Genomic DNA, 18,730 nt, shown 5'->3' with positions numbered 1-18,730 from the left:
TATGCTTTTTTAGAATTCAAAATAATATTTCCTTATAAGATCACGATAATCTTATATTATTTATCATATGTATAGATTAAATTGAGTAAGACTTGATTTCAAGGAAAACAAAGTATGCATTAAAACAAAAGTAAAAATAAAAAATTTGAAAATTAAAGTAAATTAAATTTTCAGTTTTAATGATACAGAGAAAAAAAATATATACAGGAATATTTAAACAATCCTGTATATTAGTACATATGTATAATGAAATTTAATATTTTTACTATGTAGTGTTTTAAAATGTTCTAATCGTATATAATATTAAAAAAATAAATAATAAACAAAAAAATGTGGTTTGTACTAATAAATGTTTTTAAAACAATAATAAAACAAAATTAAAAAAGCCAAATGCAAAATGTCAATACTTAAATACATATATGCACATGGAAAGTGAATCCATTGTAAATTATATAATGCATAAAAAAATAATACATTTTGTAATTACACACTATATAACATATGCATGATTAATAATACTATAAGCATGCAATGATTTATGTTATATACAAAAATACAAATAAAAACGTGTAAATAAATTTGAAACAAAAATGGCAAAAAAATATATATATATATATGAAGGAAAACTAAAGTCATAATATATTAATTTCCCTTTTTCTTTATTTTTTTCGATGCCCCTGTTTGTTTCATCATCATATACTTATTACTTTTATCGTTCTTCTATACAATATTAATATATATATTCAACTATATGTATATATACATACCCATATTGTTTCATTTCTTTCTATATATTGCTCTAGCAAATTCTATCAATTTATATATATCTCAATCTATACATTTTTTTTGTTTTTATTTTTTAATATGAATAAAATTAGCGAAATTTGATTATTTATGCATGTTTTTATTCATATCATTGCTTAACGTGTTCATACAATTGAGTGGCACATTATTTGGGGGATTCGGAATAATGTTTTGCAAAGAAAATGGATTTTTATCCGATACATTCATGGCAGTAAAATCTGAATTGTACATATTATTTTCATTCCATTGTTTAAATTCATTCATATTATTCTGTTTAGAATAATTTAATAAATTATTTATACTATTGTTTGGCTTGTTATGTATATTATTATTTAGTTCATAAGAGGCGCTATTTTTCATACTATGGAAATTATTATTATTCATATTAGCATCAAAAAGCATTTTTGGATTAACCATATTTTGACTATTTAACATATAAGGATTTTGTGGCATACTCATATAAGAATTATACATTGAATTATTAACATTGTTACTATTATTATTTTTGCCATGTTTGTATTTTAGCGACTGTCTTTTATTTAATAAATATAACATATTATTCATATTGTTCATATTATTTCCTTGGTTGTTTAAATAATTTGAATTTGCATAATAATTAAAATCATCAGATGTATTCATATATCTATATTTTTCATTATTATTACTCATAGTATCGAATGGATCATATGATTGCAGACTTATTTTATTATTATTGATGTTATTATTATTAGAATGATTATATTTCATTTTATTAATTTCTTTATCACCGTTTGATTTCATGTTAAAATTTTTAGACAAATTCATTTTATTATTATATCCAGGTAGATTAAAATCGTCTATACATATATTGTTATTATTAGCATTCACCAATTCATTATTATATGGCATATTCATATAGTTCATATTATAATTATCATTTGTAAATTGTGGATTATCAAAAGGCATACTATTATTATTTGGATGATTAGCAAGTATATTAAAGTCATTAAAATGATTTCCATTCATATTATTATAATTTGCATTAATAGCGCTATCAAAATCTTGATAATTATTATCTAAGTTATAATTTTTATAATCTGAATTGTTCATATAATTTGAATTCATAATTCCTACCATGCCTGGTGTAGTATGGTCATAATCATTTAAAGAAAAATCATCATCAAAATCTTCAAAAGATATGCCATCTTTTTTTTTTTTTTTATCTTTTTTTTTTTTTTTTTCTTTTTTTTTTTTTTTATTTTTATCTTTTTTTATTCTTTCATCGTAATCCGAATTTGAACTATTATCATCTGAATAATATTCATATTTTTTACTGGATGAGTTTCTATTTTTAGACTTGGATTTATTATGACTGCTACTCATTTTTTGATGTTTTCGACTATTATTATGAAATGAAGAAACTCCGAATTTTTTTTCAAGTTTTTTAACATCATAATAACTTATTAAATCTTCTCCAATTTTTTTCTTATGTTTACTTCTATATGCGCATTTGTTACATAAAAATTCATAATTAAATGTATCAACAAAAGTTGATTTTCCATAACCGCAATAATTACATCTTTCTCTTGATGATAAAAAAAATAACTTTTCTACGGCTAGAGCTTCTTCATATTCTCTTTCTGAAATTCCTAATTGGTTAGCTGATGACATTTTTTTATGTAAATGAAAAAAAACGGAATTTTTATATCATGTGCATATGGATATATATCAAAATAATCATAATTTAAAACGAAAATATAAATATATAATTATGTAAAATAACGAAAGAATCAAAAATGAATTTAGCTACTTATATTATTGTTTTGAGCGTGATGCAAATTAAAAGATCTATCACCAACAAAACAAATAATAAAATGAAAAATTTATAAACATTAACGCAATAATATTATCAAATCAATTATCCTTTTTATCCTTTTATTTTATTATCATATGCTTAAAGCTTAAAATGAAAATTTTATTTGTACTACTAATTACGATGACTTATGCATGTATACATAACATCGAATGTGTATTCCATAATAATAAAAAAGTATATAAAGCTTATTATAAATATATTAATGTATAAACATGGCATATAAATATATACAAACATATCATAATATATATATATATTGTATTCGTTATTCATATATTGTACTAGTGTAACAACATATATATATATATAATTTTATATATTGTTCATTAATGCTTATAACGATTTTTTAATATTTTTTTAAATTGTATATAAATAATCAAAAACTATGGAAAAATATCATACGCGCATATAAATATATCTCAAAAAAACACAAAAAAAATTATATTTCATGTGTGTAATTGCGATATTTTTTTTAATACTTATAAAACATTATTTTGCATAATATGGTTAAGCATATCATGTATTCAAATATACATTTATGCTCGAGGGATAAAGAAAAAAAATGTATTTATTATTTATATATTATTATTTTAACATTTATAATGAATTATTTTGATTATATAATATAAAAAAACGAGGATGTACAAAATAAGATACTACTAAAATATAAATAATAAAAATATAATAATAATATACCAAAATATAATATATAAAAGTAAATATATTATTATAAAATAGTATATTATAAAATTAAATTCTAAAATATATTTATTAAAGACTAATAAAAACATATAAAGATCACATGCTTTTTAAAAAATATTTTTTCAATATAAATAAAAAAACAATAGTTTAAAAAATAGAATAATGATAAAAATTATAATTAAAAATATTTGAAAATTGAAACGGCGGTGTTATTAAAAGCATTAAATAAATATATAAAAAATTAATATATTTATTTTTTTTAGGACTAAAAGAGAATGATATATAAAAGGCAATGGTTTTAATAAATATAATATTATTATATATATATATATATATATAATATTTGACTCTATATGCAGGCGATATATAATTTTTATTTACTTCGCAATTTCTATATATATTATTAAAACAGCAAAAAAAATAAAACTTATATTCGACCCATTTGGTATATTAGTAGTATATACTGCAACCACGTCATTTATTGTTTAATTATAAAATTTAATATATATTATGTTGCTGCAAAAATTAAAAATCAATGTTTAGAATAATTAAAATACTTGATATGATAAAAATTATGATTTTTATGAAAATATAATATATATTTAACTCGACGAAAAAATAATGATAAAAAATAGTATTATATAATATTTAGTACTATGTAAAAAATATCATTAAATTCCATATATTGTATAAAATTTGGTTTATATATATTAGGGTTCCAAATTATATAAAAATATATTTTATATATTGCGCTAGTAAGCTTTTATTATAATATAGTAGGCTATTAGTAGTTGCCCTTTTTGTTCTTTTTTGCTTATTGTTTGGAATTATACAATATTACTTATATTAAAAGTCATAAAAATGCAATAAAATATTAGTAAATAACCATATAATAATATTCTTAATCTATTGTATAAAAAATCCTATTTTTATTATTATATTTTGCAAAAAGTATATAATATGTGTTCTAGTTGTTTAACGTGGTATTATCTTTAAAATATAAAAGCAATAATGCACATATTTTAAGTAATCAAATCTCAATTTGAAAACAAAACAAATAGTATAAATATTATAACATTATTTTTTATGCAATATGCATATATTTTAATTATAAAAAAAATAATAAATGGTGCTAATAGTCTTAGGCTTCTAGAAAAAAAACCCGATTTCTTCGTTTTCATTATTTGTATTTCTATAATTAAATATGATTATCTAAATAATTTAGGTATTATTTTTATTTTACACCCGAATTTATTTAATAAAATAACTTTAAAGAAAATATTAAGTCCGTTTTTGTAAAGGTGTAAAACAACTAGTTATATATTAATAAAAACACAACGAAAAATATAATAATATGGAATAACATTTTTTAAAATATGCAATTTTTAATATAAATATAAAAAAATATATTTTATCTGTTTCAGTTCGAATGTAAGGGCCACTGATATTACTGTATATTGCTATTGTTGGCTATACTATTTGGCATTAAAATAATAGAGTAATGTTTATGACAACTGCCATAACAATTGTAATCATTATAGTATAATAACTAATAAAATTATGAAACAAAAAATTTTTTTTTAGGATAAATATGCATATTATTGAAATCTCCCTTTTTCTTGTAATTCTCTTTTTTGCTTTTGGGCTTGAAAAACAATATCTTCAAATCGAACTTTTTCGGAAGGTGCTTTTGTCTGATCATTTGAGGATTTATTTTTTGTTTTATATCTTTGTGCTAATTCTCTAGCTCTTCTTTTAAAATTTGCAATTTTAATTTCCATGTCACTTACGTCATTTTGCGCTGAAGACAATAATTCTTTTTTTTTTTCATGAACTAATTTTAAACATCCAGATAATCCTCCCTGGTTTTTAAAAGTAAGTTTCCTTGTGGCCCTTCTAACGAAAGGAACACAGTTTATTTCGTTATCATTATATAGAGGATCATTATTTTCATTAAAACTATTTTGTTTCTTCTTTATCCAATCTTCTTTATTGCTATTATTATTGTTATTTATTTTATCAGAATCAATAAAACCTGTACTTTCCTCTGTTTTATTCATTTTACTATTGCTTTTGTGTAAACTATCATTGTGCTCGATCTTATTTTTTTTTTCGGTCATATTAATTGAATTTAAATAATCAACTCTTGTATAGCTACGAGACAATAAATTTTCTAATATAACAGAACTATCTTCTTGATGGCTAGAAAAATTATTACTAGAATATTTTAATAGACTGTTAATTTTTTCACTTAACTCATTAGAATCTTTTGAACAATGCGAACTGAAAGAATTAGAAATGTTTCTTTCTTTATTATATTCCACATTTTTTATTATACTTTCATCATTAAGTGTTTGATTATCACTTTGAGATTTACTTAAGCATGATACATTATCATTGGTACTGTTAATATTGTCATCTTGTTCGATATTTATGGGATTTTTATTATAATCATTTTCCCCATTTATATACAGTTTATTCTTGTTTATTTCTTCGTCATTCTTTTCATTTTTTATATCATCTTCCCTTTTATCTTTTTCTTTTTCATTATATATATCTTTTTCTCCATTTTTTTCATATTCCCCATAGTTTTCATATCCATCATAACTGGCATGTTCATCATAAGTTTCATATACCTGGGAGTTAGCGTTTTCCTCATAAGGGTCTTCATTTTCATAATAATATTCGCCACTTTCATCATAATTTATGCATTCTTCATCATAATAAGTATTGTCTTTATCATAATTATTATTTTCATTTTCCCATTTTAAAGGATTTTTATCATCACACGAATTTATATCATATGTGTTATTATTTTTATCTGTCAAATATTCATCTTTATAATCATAATTATTTTCCGTATTATGAATCTCACTGTAATATTGTGTATCATCATCATTTTTTTTCATTGATTCTTCACTATGTTCTATATTGTTCTTATTTTGAATACGTTTCATATTTTTTTTAGAAAAATGCAATACATTAGTCACTTCATTATTTGCAATATTTACTGAATCGTCCAAATCGTTTGGCGGTTCGTTTTTATCACTTTTATCATTAACATTATTACTAGTAGTATTAGTGTTCGGGACGTTTTTTTTTAATGAGTAATCACCTTGCTCTTTTTGTGCACCATTAATGTTTAATTCAGTTCGTCTGTCTATATATTTATGATTACGGTATGATTTGTAATTTATCTTTTTCTTTTCTACTGATTTTTGGCATTTATTAAGGGTATGTTTTTTTGAGCATTCTTGTGTGAAATTATTTTCAATTACTGTATCATTAGTTGGTAATTCTTCATTTCCCGTTTCTTCACATTCTATCCATTCTCTTGACAGGACTTCGAAATACCACCATTTGCCATTTGGTGCATCATAGTAATATCTTGCACTATTTTCCATTTCAACTAGATAAAATACGCCTATATTTACATATATATACTAAAATTACTAAATATTAATACAATTTGTAGAGTATTTTATTGATAATACCATTATACATTTGTTTACTATATTTTTTAATTTTTTTTATGTATACTCACAGTGATGTTGAATTAAAAAACATCACTGCAATTTTAAATAACGTCGGAACTTAAATGTGCCGTAAAAAAAATGAGGAAATACACTTTTGATTGTTATTTTATATATATTTCACATTACAAATGTATACATAGACATATATAAAATCTATGTATAATTTATGTAGGTAATTTAACAAATATTTTAAAATAATATGTAACAGACAGCAGAAAAGATGGGACTATATTTGCATAAACTTTTCAACCATTAACAGCATATACAAGTAACATAATGAATTTTAAAACATGTTTTTAAAATCTTAAAAATGAAAAAAACACACAATAAAAAATAATAGCTATAGAGATTCCATAAGAGAATAGATATATGAAATATTATATATATAATTGTTTCAATTTATTTTTTAATTTATATTTTCACGTAATAAATAAAAAATTAAAAAGTAATGAATAATTATATTTTGTAGGAAACTAATATTTATAAAAACAATTTATTTTAGAAGTTACAATCAAATTAATATTTATGTGTGAAATTTGTGTAATTATTTCAATAGACACACAACATATCAAATAACAACTTTATTTAGGTATATAAATAATATTTTTTATCGCAATTAAAACAAAAATATTATATATATAATATTATATATTCATTTTATATGTACTTAATAGTTATACATATGTGCATATATTTATATACATATATATATATAACATGTGTGAATACATATTTTATTTATTTTTTTATGGTTATAAAATATTTCTAATTGAAAAAAGAAAGTTTTTTCATAGTAAGATATTGCTACTGTTATTTTAAATTTATTATCATTCGCACACACTTTTTTTTTGTATTAAAGGTAAATATTAAAAAATAATAAAAAACCCATGGTACAAAAATGTGCAACATTTAAGTATGAAAAGAGAATAAAGTTAAGGCCAGCCATTAAATAGACAGCATTTATTACTTTTTAACATATTCAAACTTAAATGAAACATATTTAAATACAATTTACCTATATTCATTCTTATTATAATATAACCTTATCGGAAAACAATATTGGACTCTATTATAAAATTATTTATAATTTTTTTTTTTAATTATGGAAAATAGCTAACTGGACAGCTAATTTATAAAATGCAGTTCATAGTAAAAATTTTCAAATTATATAAAATATGCATTATAATATGCATCAGTTATAAATGAATAAATTGTTACTTAACTATGGCATATTAATTTAACACAATATAAATTGGAGTTAATTCGTAGTATGTTAATTTAAATCATTAAAAAATAAAAAAATAAAAAAGGTTATGCATACAATATGCGTGTTCCATTATAGCTCCATTCATATTATAATTGTATTTCATGAAATTATACATATGTATTCATGAATATGCTACAAGACGTATGTTATTGCAATTTGAAATAAAAACAATTAAATAGTGCTTCAATGAAATAACAATACACAATTTTATTTGGGAAATGGAAGCCCTTTATTATCCAATACATTTTTTAACAAAAATTGCTCTTTTAATTCTTCAGGGGATTTCAATCCTTCGTTCATCCTGAGGAAAATAAATAAATATGAGCATATATGTATGCATATATGAACGTTTCATAATAAGCTATAATGTACATTTTAAGGAAAATGGGGTTACATTTTTTGTTTATATAGCATTTTTCTTATTTCTCCTTGGGTCTTTTCATCAAAATCTGTTAAATTTTTTTTTGATTCGATTTTCGTTGTGTCGATTTCTGGATCTCCCTTGATTACATATGACCACCAATTTTCTTTCTTTTTTTCTAAAAATATAATAATTTTTTTTTTATCTTCGATATTCCACATGCATTCCTGTTTGTTCACCTCTTCATAGAACATTCCTTCTAATTTTACTTCATCTGTAAATGAAAAAAAATTATTATATTTTTTCATATTAAAAGTAATAATACACAGTATATAACTACAATCTTAACTAATAAGTACACTTTTTCGTTTCTTACTTAAATGCTGAACTTTTATATGTTTATTAGTTATTTCAACTTTTATTTCACTAGGTTTTATTTCCTTATTTAATGGAATTTCTAAATTAATTTCATTTAAGGATTGGTTCCAAAAATACTTTTCCGTCCTTCCTCCGTTCCATGTTGATATGTGTTTTTCGTCTATTTAAAAAAGTAGAAAATAATAAGTATATATAATGCATAAGAATATATGTACAATGTCTATTAATATATGTTGTTCATGTCCCATTGTATGTTTTCTTTCTATTTATTATTTATTTTATTTTTTTATACTGATGGAATCATACGCTGGGGTGTGAATGCTTCGATTGTTTCTTTGTGCCGCATTTTGGGTATCCTTTGCTTTTGCAATTTGGATGTTACTAAGTTTATTTAATTCATCACAAGGCGGCAAATATTTATTTCTCATATCTTCGTTTTCAATTATATATGGTTGGTTTTTAATTATATACTTTAATTGATGTTTTCTAAATAATTTCATTAATTCGGTTTCTCTGCTATTCGCCTTAAACCCACATGTATTATTATTTAATATAACCTTTGCAATATCTCCATCATACTTTTTTGATAATGTTTGTATATCATCATCATTCATCATCAAATGAAAATAATCAGTTTTATTTTCCAAAAACGATAAAAACACATCCACTAAATCGTCTATTGATCTAAAGTCCCGGGCAATATGCATTAGCATATTTTCATGTTTCTCATTTTCCATATTGTGTGTGTGTGTGCGCGTTTTTTTCTTATGGATTTAATTAAAAAAAAAAAAGTTGACTTAGTAAAGTAAAAATGGTTGTCATATATAATGTTAAAAATTTAGGCTTATTAAAAAAAAGAGACCACGCTGGTATAGAAATAAATAAAACTTTAGATAAAATCAAATTATTTTGGTTTACTTTGCTTTATTTTATTTCTATTTGTAAAGAATGAATATATTTTGCTTTAATTGTATACATACTAGTTAGCAAAATATCTGGTAAAATATAACATAAAAAACAAAAAAAAACAAAAAAGTATATTTGATCTTAAAGGGTATTATATGGACGGATTAAATATAATTATCGTTTATATTTTAATAACACATGAAATTTTATTAATTAATGAATAATAGAAACTTAAGAAAATAGTTTTGATGATTATAATGAGTTATCATCATTTAATTGGTATATTACATTATTACTATATATTTTCATTAATCATTATTATTGTTATTTTATTTATTTACTCTGCATGTTAGTATTTTCCCTAAAGTTTTTAGTTTAAGAATTATTTATATTTTAAAAAATTATTTTACATTAATTTATTATATTAAATCATTTAATTATTTTATTCATAATATTTGTAAAATATGTTTATAATGATGAACTCCTTATATAAAACCGAAAATTAGCAAAGCTAATTGATGGCATAATAGGAACATTATTTAAATGCTAAAATATGTTTTTTATTACACAATATGTGTTAAAACCATTTAAAACAGGCTTGTGTCCAAAGTATAAAATATTATACTTGTGATATACATCCATATACAATATGAAACAATATGGAAGGTTTAATGTTTGGTCTTTTTCTTTTTTGATAATTATCTATTAATTTTGAAATAATTTGTTCATTTCCAATTTATGTTATGCATTTACATATTTTTAATGTGAAATATGAGCTTATATATATACACATGCAATTAGCATTATATATTTATGTGACACAAACAAAAAAAAATCATATATTATATATCTTTCTGCGAATTAGCATATAACACTGGAACATTCCCTTTTTATTGTGTTATAAATAATTAATTTTTATAATTTCCTTGATGTCTTTTACTGGCATATTATTATCATAGCATGATAAATACTTAATACGAAAACCAAAGAACAAAAATATAACATAAAACTAACAAATGGTATATAAGATGATATAGATTAATATTTTTTAGAAAAAATTATTTACTCATATATTTTGATAGATATACTATGATAGTTATTTTTTAAAATCATTTTGGTGATTTATAAGGATATAAAAAAAGATAAAATCACTAAAATCGAAAATATTGAATTATTCACTATCAATCCTCATAAGTGTATTAGCACCTATCTATGTTTTATGTTTATTTACATAAAATTCATAATGGGAAAGGGAAGATATCTTCTACGATCCTTGTTAATATGATGCCCAAACGAATATAATAATATAGATTGTATTATATGTTAAATAAGCGATATACAATATTGTTAACAACCAAGTAGTTAAATGGTTTTTTAACAACTATTTCCTGCAATTATGTGTATGTTATTAAATTTTTTAATGAAATGAAATATAAAGGGCTTATTATAAAAAAATTTTAAATAAAATTTATAAAAAAATAATAAAGTATAAAATATATATACAATAGCCGCTATTTGAAGCTCATAATATGGTCATATACATAATCATATAATAATAATATATGTATATATATAATAGGTACAATATACCATATTTATTGTAACATTTAAATATGTATATTAGTTATTTTAATGTTATTATTATAATTACTATTTGTGTGTGTTTTTTTTTCAAGCTAGCCATTTATTTTATAATATGGTGAAAAGATATATGTAACTTGACAGTGTTTTTTTAAATTTATCAATAAAAAAAAATTGATATATATGTTTCCTTGTCAAATGCTAGTATATTTATACAAAATTTTATTACAAAACACATTCGTGAAAATAGGTTGGACAAAATTTTAATATATTATTTTTCGGTAGGACGTATTCTACATAATGCCCAATATAAATTGAACTATATTATGATGAAAAAAAAAAAAAATAATAATATGCATACTGTTTTGGGTGTGAAGCAAAATACTGACAAGCTATATGTATAATATATATTTATTTATATACTAATTTTTTTGTTCATTTTTTAAAAACGTCTACAAAATAATCTTAAGATAAAAGAATAATATGAATATACAATGTAAGTTTATAACATGTTTAAATGGTTTTATTTATGTATTAATAGATTGCATGCGATAATAGCTTTTTATTTTTTTGTATTTCCATTATTTATACCCATGAAAAAAATAACCAAAAAATAACCAAAAAATAACCAAAAATAAAATAAATATAGGAACTCATGTTATGGCTATATAGAATAATTTAATTATATACATTTTTTTTTCCATAAAATAAGTATATATTAAATTATTGGCAATTAAAAGATTTTTGATAATTTTGTATATAATGTAAATATATAAATAATTTATTTATGATAGTATATTGGTTTTATTTTTTATTCTTAATTTTTAATTAATATTTTTATTATCTCGCAAAGTAGGTGGCTTACGTTTGTTACAAATTTTTTTTTCGATACCATTACATTTTTTTTATTATTAACGCATAACAATCTATATCTCTATATTTATAATATATATAAATTTATAAAAAATATAAAAATATTTTTATCAATAAAACATAATATTATACTTTAAAAAAAAAATCAATTATATTTACTAAGCAAAATTTTAAGTCACACTTATTCATAAAGAAATAAAGTAAATAAAACCAAAACAAAATATCTTTAAAAAAAATAACACAACAAAATGTTTTATGGTAAGTAATAATAAAAATGAAACATGCAATGAAATATTTAAAAAATGTGAATTTATCTATGAATATTTAAGAGTATATGAATAATATGTATACATATACAGTAATTATATATATAGCAATTTTAAGTAGTAACAAGCAATACATTCGCGCTTATAGAAACAATATCTTAGATAATGATTTGTTTTTGTAGCAATGTATTATGAATCATATATAAATGTGAAAACATACAATTTAGGGGTTAATTAATGAACGACTTTATTTATAATTATGTTATTATATTCATTATGTTGTATAGCTGTGCAAATTTTAAATATGGGCCCGAAAAACGCCTCAAGATAGTTTTACATGTTATAACGTAGACGTAGATATAATATATATGTATACGTTTTGATGATTTTTATGATATATAAATATTTATGAATTTACCACCTTTTTAGGAAAAGTAATAAAATCTGAAGAAACTGTAATCCCAGAACCCAAGGATGGATATTCTGTTATCCATTTATCACGAGCATGCTTAAACAATCCTCAAGATGATGGGAAATTATATGTACAAGTAGAAGATGCCAATGGCTGTTATAATATTTGCTGCTTACAAAAAAATGTATGTGAAGATACTCCTTTGGACATATTTTTAATGTTAGATAATGAAGTCAAAATAAAAACTAGTGGAACAACTGATGAAGTCCATGTTGTTGGATATTATGAAGTCTCATTTGGCCAAGATAATTTAGACGAAGATGAAGATGAGTTTGATGAGGATGATGAATATGAAAATGAAGCAGCTAGAATATTGACTAAAAAAAATACATTGAAAAATTCAAGTGCTTTTAGACTAAAAAATAAAAAAAACGAAGATGGCGAAGAGGATGAAGAGGATGAAGATGATGAAGATGATGAAGAGGATGAAGATGATGACGAGGATGAAGAAGATGAAGATGATGAGGATGATGAAGATGACGAAGAAGATGAAGATAACGAAGAAGATGAAGATGATGAAGAGGATGATGAGGAAGGAGATAAAAAGAAAAAAAAGGGAAATAATAAAAGATCATTAGATGGAAATGGTAGTGGGCCATCAAAAAAATCCAAATTAGATGATGAAGAACAATATGAAAAAAACCTTATTGAATTTATAAAAAAAAATGGAAAAACCACATTAACAGAATTAGGAAAAGTTAAAAAACCTGCCGGCTTAAAAATGAAATTAGGATTTTTTGTCAAAAAACGTCCAAGCATTTTTAAACTCGATAACGATTCACAGATAGTGTCATTGAAATAATTCTGCGAATTTCTTTTATCTTTACTTTTTTATTTAATTTTTAACACAAAAAATATATATATTATTATATACTAATTTTGCTTTTTGAAAGACATTTTTTATTTTTTTATAAAATCTTTAATCACTATCATAATTGGCGATACATATACAGTACAATTTTATTTTAAATTGCAAACATACATATTAAATCTTATTGTTTGAACTAGTTTTAAAATACAAAATAAATAAATATGCATATGAAAATATATGTACTTATTTCTATTACAATATTTTATGAAATGCTAAATAATACATAACGCACAAAATCTTTCACATTTTAATAAATTATATTTACATATAACAGTTGAATAATATGTACATGTAAGAAATAGAAGCTTCTGTTATAAATAAACATTATGTATATATTAAAGAAAAATGTGATATACGTATGATAATATTTGAATTTATACATAAAAATTATTATATACTTATAAATATTTCGTGCATAGCCAAGAGAATTGCAGTTTCAACATTATAGAACAAATCGGTTCCTTTTAATAAACAATATGCACGCATAAATATTCTTTCTTTTTATTTAAATAATGTATATTTTGTAATATTTATGGTGGATAAATAAGTTATTTTTTAAAATATTAGTTAAAATTTTTTGCACATTATTATTATAGGCCTTTACAGTATTAACTATGAAAAGTATTTCTGAATTTACGTCATTATTTTCATGTAATAAGGTATTTTAATCATTTAGCCGTGTGCTTACTCAATTGGCTATCTATTTAATGTGTTTATTTTTTTATTTCTTCGCTATTTTATATAACATTTATATCCAAAGAATGAGTGTACATACCATGTGGTAGTTTTTTGTATAAACATTGTGGAAATTTAATAGAGAAATATACGCATGTTATTTTAAACGTGAAATGGTATATGCCTTTTAATTTAAATCGTTTTACTTTATAATTTTAATTTTATAATTTATAATTTTTTAGTTTTAATTTTATAAAAGAACAAACTGCGCTTTCTCGACAAAATACATATTTATAAACAGAATATATTATATTTATGAACGAAACGCTTTTTACTCTTGAAAAAAAATCTCATATGGTATACATGTATTTATTATATACATATAAAAACATCATAAGTTGTTTAAAATTACATAAATGTGCGAAATAATAGAGCATTATATATATATATAAACAATTAAAAACATAAAACGCACAAAACATTAAATAATTTTAAGATAAATTCAATATACTTTTTGCTAATAACATAACCCCCCATAATTAATAGGTCCCATATTGATTTGGGTTTCTCCTTTGTTGTTGCAAGCTGGAAATATGTATATATAAATGTTATGCGTAAAAATGTATAAATTATAAAGAATATATAAAATTTCAAAATATATATAAATAAAAAATACATAGTATTTGTACAAATGATGGAAGAAAATTATGTATCTCTATCTTTTTATTATTTTAATTTTTTTATTCATTACAAGTAATAATCTGGGTCTTCTGCATTTTTTATGTGAATATTTTTAGAATTTCCACTGTTATCGAATTTATCATGTTCATAGTCATCATTGTATGCATTCATGGTGTTGATGTCTAAGATGAAAAAAACATTGTTTTAATATGTGTATAAATGGAAAGAAAATTGCATCCGTATATGCATATATACAATACATGACGCTTTTTGAACAACATTTCCCTTCGTTTATCAATGCATTGAATGTTGGAGAAAGGATCAAAATAAGTACAAATTGTTTCACTTCTTTCATTTCTTTCATTAAAATTTTTTTTTTTTTTACATAATTTTTTTAGTTTTAATATTCATATGCATTTGTTATTCCCTTGTTACGTTGTACATTCTATTATATTTACAAACGGTCAAATGCATACATATATATACGGGTTCACATATACATAATATAAATTTATTTTTCGTATTTTGTGCAAATAAATGTATTTTTTTCTTTTTTTTAATTATTATGAATGAGAAATCAAATAATTACTATTACCATCATCTGATTTGTAGTTCTCCTAAGAAAAAAAATGAATATAAGTATATATATGTGCAAGTGAAGAATTCCAAAAAATAAAGATTCAAATGATCCTCAAAATAGAGGAACAAAACAAAGTCCATATGCTATATATTCATGCAAATAATTCACGAATGATATATTAGTAATTTGGGTTTACAAAAAAAATAATATATTACCTTCATATTAAAATTATCGTAGCTCTTTTCCATACTATCACAATTAAATGAATCATTTTTTCTCTTGATGTTCATATTGTGCCCTTGATACATTCTATTAAAATAAAAAGAGTAAAAAGAAGTTGTAAAAAAAAAAAAAATTGTATATTATTTAATATAGGTGATACATATATAGTAAAAAAAATAATATGATAAAATTTATTCAATTGAATTACTTCTTATTAAAGGCTCCCATAGGTGATGGAATGGGCATATTTTGTTGATAAATATTATTTCTAAAGTTTGTATTGTAGCCCCCATTGATATATGGATTCATCATGTTGTTTGAAATATTAGGGTTAACATTAATTGACATGTTTGTCATTGTACTTTGTACATTTTGTGATAAATTATTTGGAATAACTTTAAAATTATTAACAAATGGGAATTTTGATTGTTTATAGTTCATATTTTGATTAGGCATGTTGACATTATTCGCTTGCATATTTAAATTAGTTGGTGGCGGAGGAGGTAAATTGACATTCCCTTTTTTATTTAATCCATATACCATATTGTTTTGCATCATATTATTTTTATATTGTTGTTGGAAATCATTTTTATTTTGTTTATTTTTATATTTTCCACCTTTAAATTTATTCATATTCATTAAATTGTTCATATTTTTCATCATATTCATATTATTCATATTCATGCCCATAGATGTATTCATTATATCTTTTTTAACTTTGTTATCCCCTTTCCATCCTGATATTCTTGGATCATATTTTAAAGTTAATCTAGAAATTAAAACACTTTTACTATTTACTGAATATAATTTAAATAAAAAGCATTCATTAACATGCCCTAATTTTTCAATTGGATAATCAAAAACTTGTGGTGGAATTTTTAATACATTATATTCATCAGGATCTTCTTTATCTTTTACTTGCTCTATAGCATTTTCTTTTGTTTTTTTGTTTGATTTATTTCCTTTTTCTTTTTCATCCTCATTATAATTGTCATCATTTTTGTTTGTATTTTCTATGGCGCCATTGTTTTCATTTTGTTCTTCGTCATTGTCATCTTGTCTTTTTTCATCTTCTCTTTTTGAATCATTTTCATTTTCTTTGTTTTCTTCTTCCTCCGCATTATTTTCTTCCTTTATTTGATTTTCTTTACTTTCTTGGGGCGAATTATTAGCACTATTATTTTTATTATTCGTATTTTCTGTCATTTTAAAACAATAATATTTACATGTTTTTACCCATTCGGGTAATTCATTAACAATTGGCATATTAAACAAGACAGGTAGCCATTTTTCGTGATTGGATAAATTTAAATAATAATCTTTGCTATACTCTCTAGATATATTACAAAATTTAGCTAATTTTTTAGGTTCAATAGGTAGAAATGGTAAATTACATTTTCTTTTTTCAGAATCGTTATCTTTCCCTTCTTTTACATGATTCTCATTATTATCATTAATGCTTTCAGTTTCATTGTTTGCAGTTGTAGCAGTTGTTTCGGCGGAGTTACCTTCAAGCTTTTGATTTTCTTCTGGATATAATAAATATACATAACCATCTGGTTTTATTATATTTTTACTACTTTTTAAAAAGCTAAAAGTAAATAAATTTAAACGTAATTTAAACATTTCTGTTTGAGGGTCAATAAAATCTGGATAGCCATGAAATGATAATCCAGGTAAAATATAATATAACACATCAAAAGTATTAGGTGCAAATTTTGATTTGAGCTGTACAGGATTAATACCATAATGGATAACAATATTTCTACTTAATTCTTGAATATTATTTTTAGCCTCTTGTTTTAATTCATTTTCTTTTAAACAACTGCAAACCTCAACAACATCATTTTCATGTTCTGCTAAAAAATCGTTACAAAAGCTAAAGTTCTCATCCCCAAATAATAGTATTCTCTGCATAGAAAAAAAAAAAAAAAGAGAAATAACAAGCAAACTACATACAGATCAAATGGAAGCACTGTGGTATTAATTCGAAGAAAGATTGCTTTTGAATGAACAGCAATGAAACAATTATTTGACCATAGGGAAATGAAAATTTTGATAAGCGTAACTACATATAGCATATCATGAAAAAATGAAATAACCAATCAGGCTTATTTTTTCCACCATTTTTCCCACCATTTTTCCCACCATTTTTTACTATAGTTTCCCCATTTTTCCATAGAAAACATATATTTGTGTGCATTATTATTCAAACACCATTGTAGTATACAAACACCCCTCAATATAAATATGCTGTTCTTTTCTTTTTTTTTCTTTTTTTTAATTCTTACCATTTTCACATAAGGAACTTCAAAAAAAATAAAAATATAGTAATGAAAAAATATTAAAAACTTAACAATGAATTAATACAGTTTTAATTAATAATAATCAAATATACGGCGTCTTAATTAAAATTTTTTTTTTAAATATTTTTTAAGTTACAAATTATATTATTTCACGCAATTAATATAATTTTCCGTTCTCTAATTTACAATTATATTTTTTTTACTTTTTTAATAAGTTCGATAACATATATAAAAATGTATTTCCCCAATATGTTTTATTTTAAAATTGGGTATTTTAATTTTTTACAATTTATAATATAGCTTGTTCTTTTTATCGTTTTTTATAGTGTATAAAAAATTTAATATGCATAAAAATATGTATTTTTGTTATTTTTTATCATATATATATATATAT

The 18,730-nt window shown here is 21.9% G+C and overlaps 5 protein-coding genes across 5 annotated transcripts; 1 reads left to right on the top strand and 4 right to left on the bottom strand.

The window, feature by feature from the left end:
• Window positions 1–888: 888 nt before the first annotated feature.
• Window positions 889–2,454, bottom strand: PBANKA_1424600 (conserved protein, unknown function; the record flags this gene model as incomplete). Its single annotated transcript, XM_034567586.1, has 1 exon — window positions 889–2,454. The coding sequence occupies one exon, from the start codon at window positions 2,452–2,454 to the stop codon at window positions 889–891; it is 1,566 nt and encodes a 521-aa protein (XP_034424068.1).
• A 2,505-nt stretch (window positions 2,455–4,959) lies between these two features.
• PBANKA_1424500 (conserved Plasmodium protein, unknown function) lies at window positions 4,960–6,765 on the bottom strand (the record flags this gene model as incomplete). The annotated part of the gene is made up of 1 exon (XM_034567584.1): window positions 4,960–6,765. One exon carries the CDS (start codon window positions 6,763–6,765, stop codon window positions 4,960–4,962), a length of 1,806 nt encoding a protein of 601 aa, XP_034424067.1.
• Window positions 6,766–8,371: 1,606 nt separating this feature from the next.
• Window positions 8,372–9,640, bottom strand: PBANKA_1424400 (CS domain protein, putative; the record flags this gene model as incomplete). Its single annotated transcript, XM_034567583.1, has 4 exons — window positions 8,372–8,465; window positions 8,559–8,799; window positions 8,902–9,063; window positions 9,196–9,640. The coding sequence occupies 4 exons, from the start codon at window positions 9,638–9,640 to the stop codon at window positions 8,372–8,374; spliced, it is 942 nt and encodes a 313-aa protein (XP_034424066.1).
• A 2,871-nt stretch (window positions 9,641–12,511) lies between these two features.
• On the top strand, window positions 12,512–13,803 carry PBANKA_1424300 (conserved protein, unknown function; the record flags this gene model as incomplete). The annotated part of the gene is made up of 2 exons (XM_034567582.1): window positions 12,512–12,521; window positions 12,959–13,803. 2 exons carry the CDS (start codon window positions 12,512–12,514, stop codon window positions 13,801–13,803), a joined length of 855 nt encoding a protein of 284 aa, XP_034424065.1.
• Window positions 13,804–15,086: 1,283 nt separating this feature from the next.
• On the bottom strand, window positions 15,087–18,324 carry PBANKA_1424200 (conserved protein, unknown function; the record flags this gene model as incomplete). The annotated part of the gene is made up of 6 exons (XM_034567581.1): window positions 15,087–15,132; window positions 15,299–15,410; window positions 15,818–15,845; window positions 16,024–16,117; window positions 16,239–17,941; window positions 18,322–18,324. The coding sequence occupies 6 exons, from the start codon at window positions 18,322–18,324 to the stop codon at window positions 15,087–15,089; spliced, it is 1,986 nt and encodes a 661-aa protein (XP_034424064.1).
• Window positions 18,325–18,730: the final 406 nt, after the last annotated feature.

Source organism: Plasmodium berghei, assembly GCF_900002375.2.
Source record: "Plasmodium berghei ANKA genome assembly, chromosome: 14".
NCBI lineage: Eukaryota > Apicomplexa > Aconoidasida > Haemosporida > Plasmodiidae > Plasmodium > Plasmodium berghei.
Note: the sequence above shows the minus strand (reverse complement) of the source record. Positions and strands in the feature narration are given on the sequence as shown.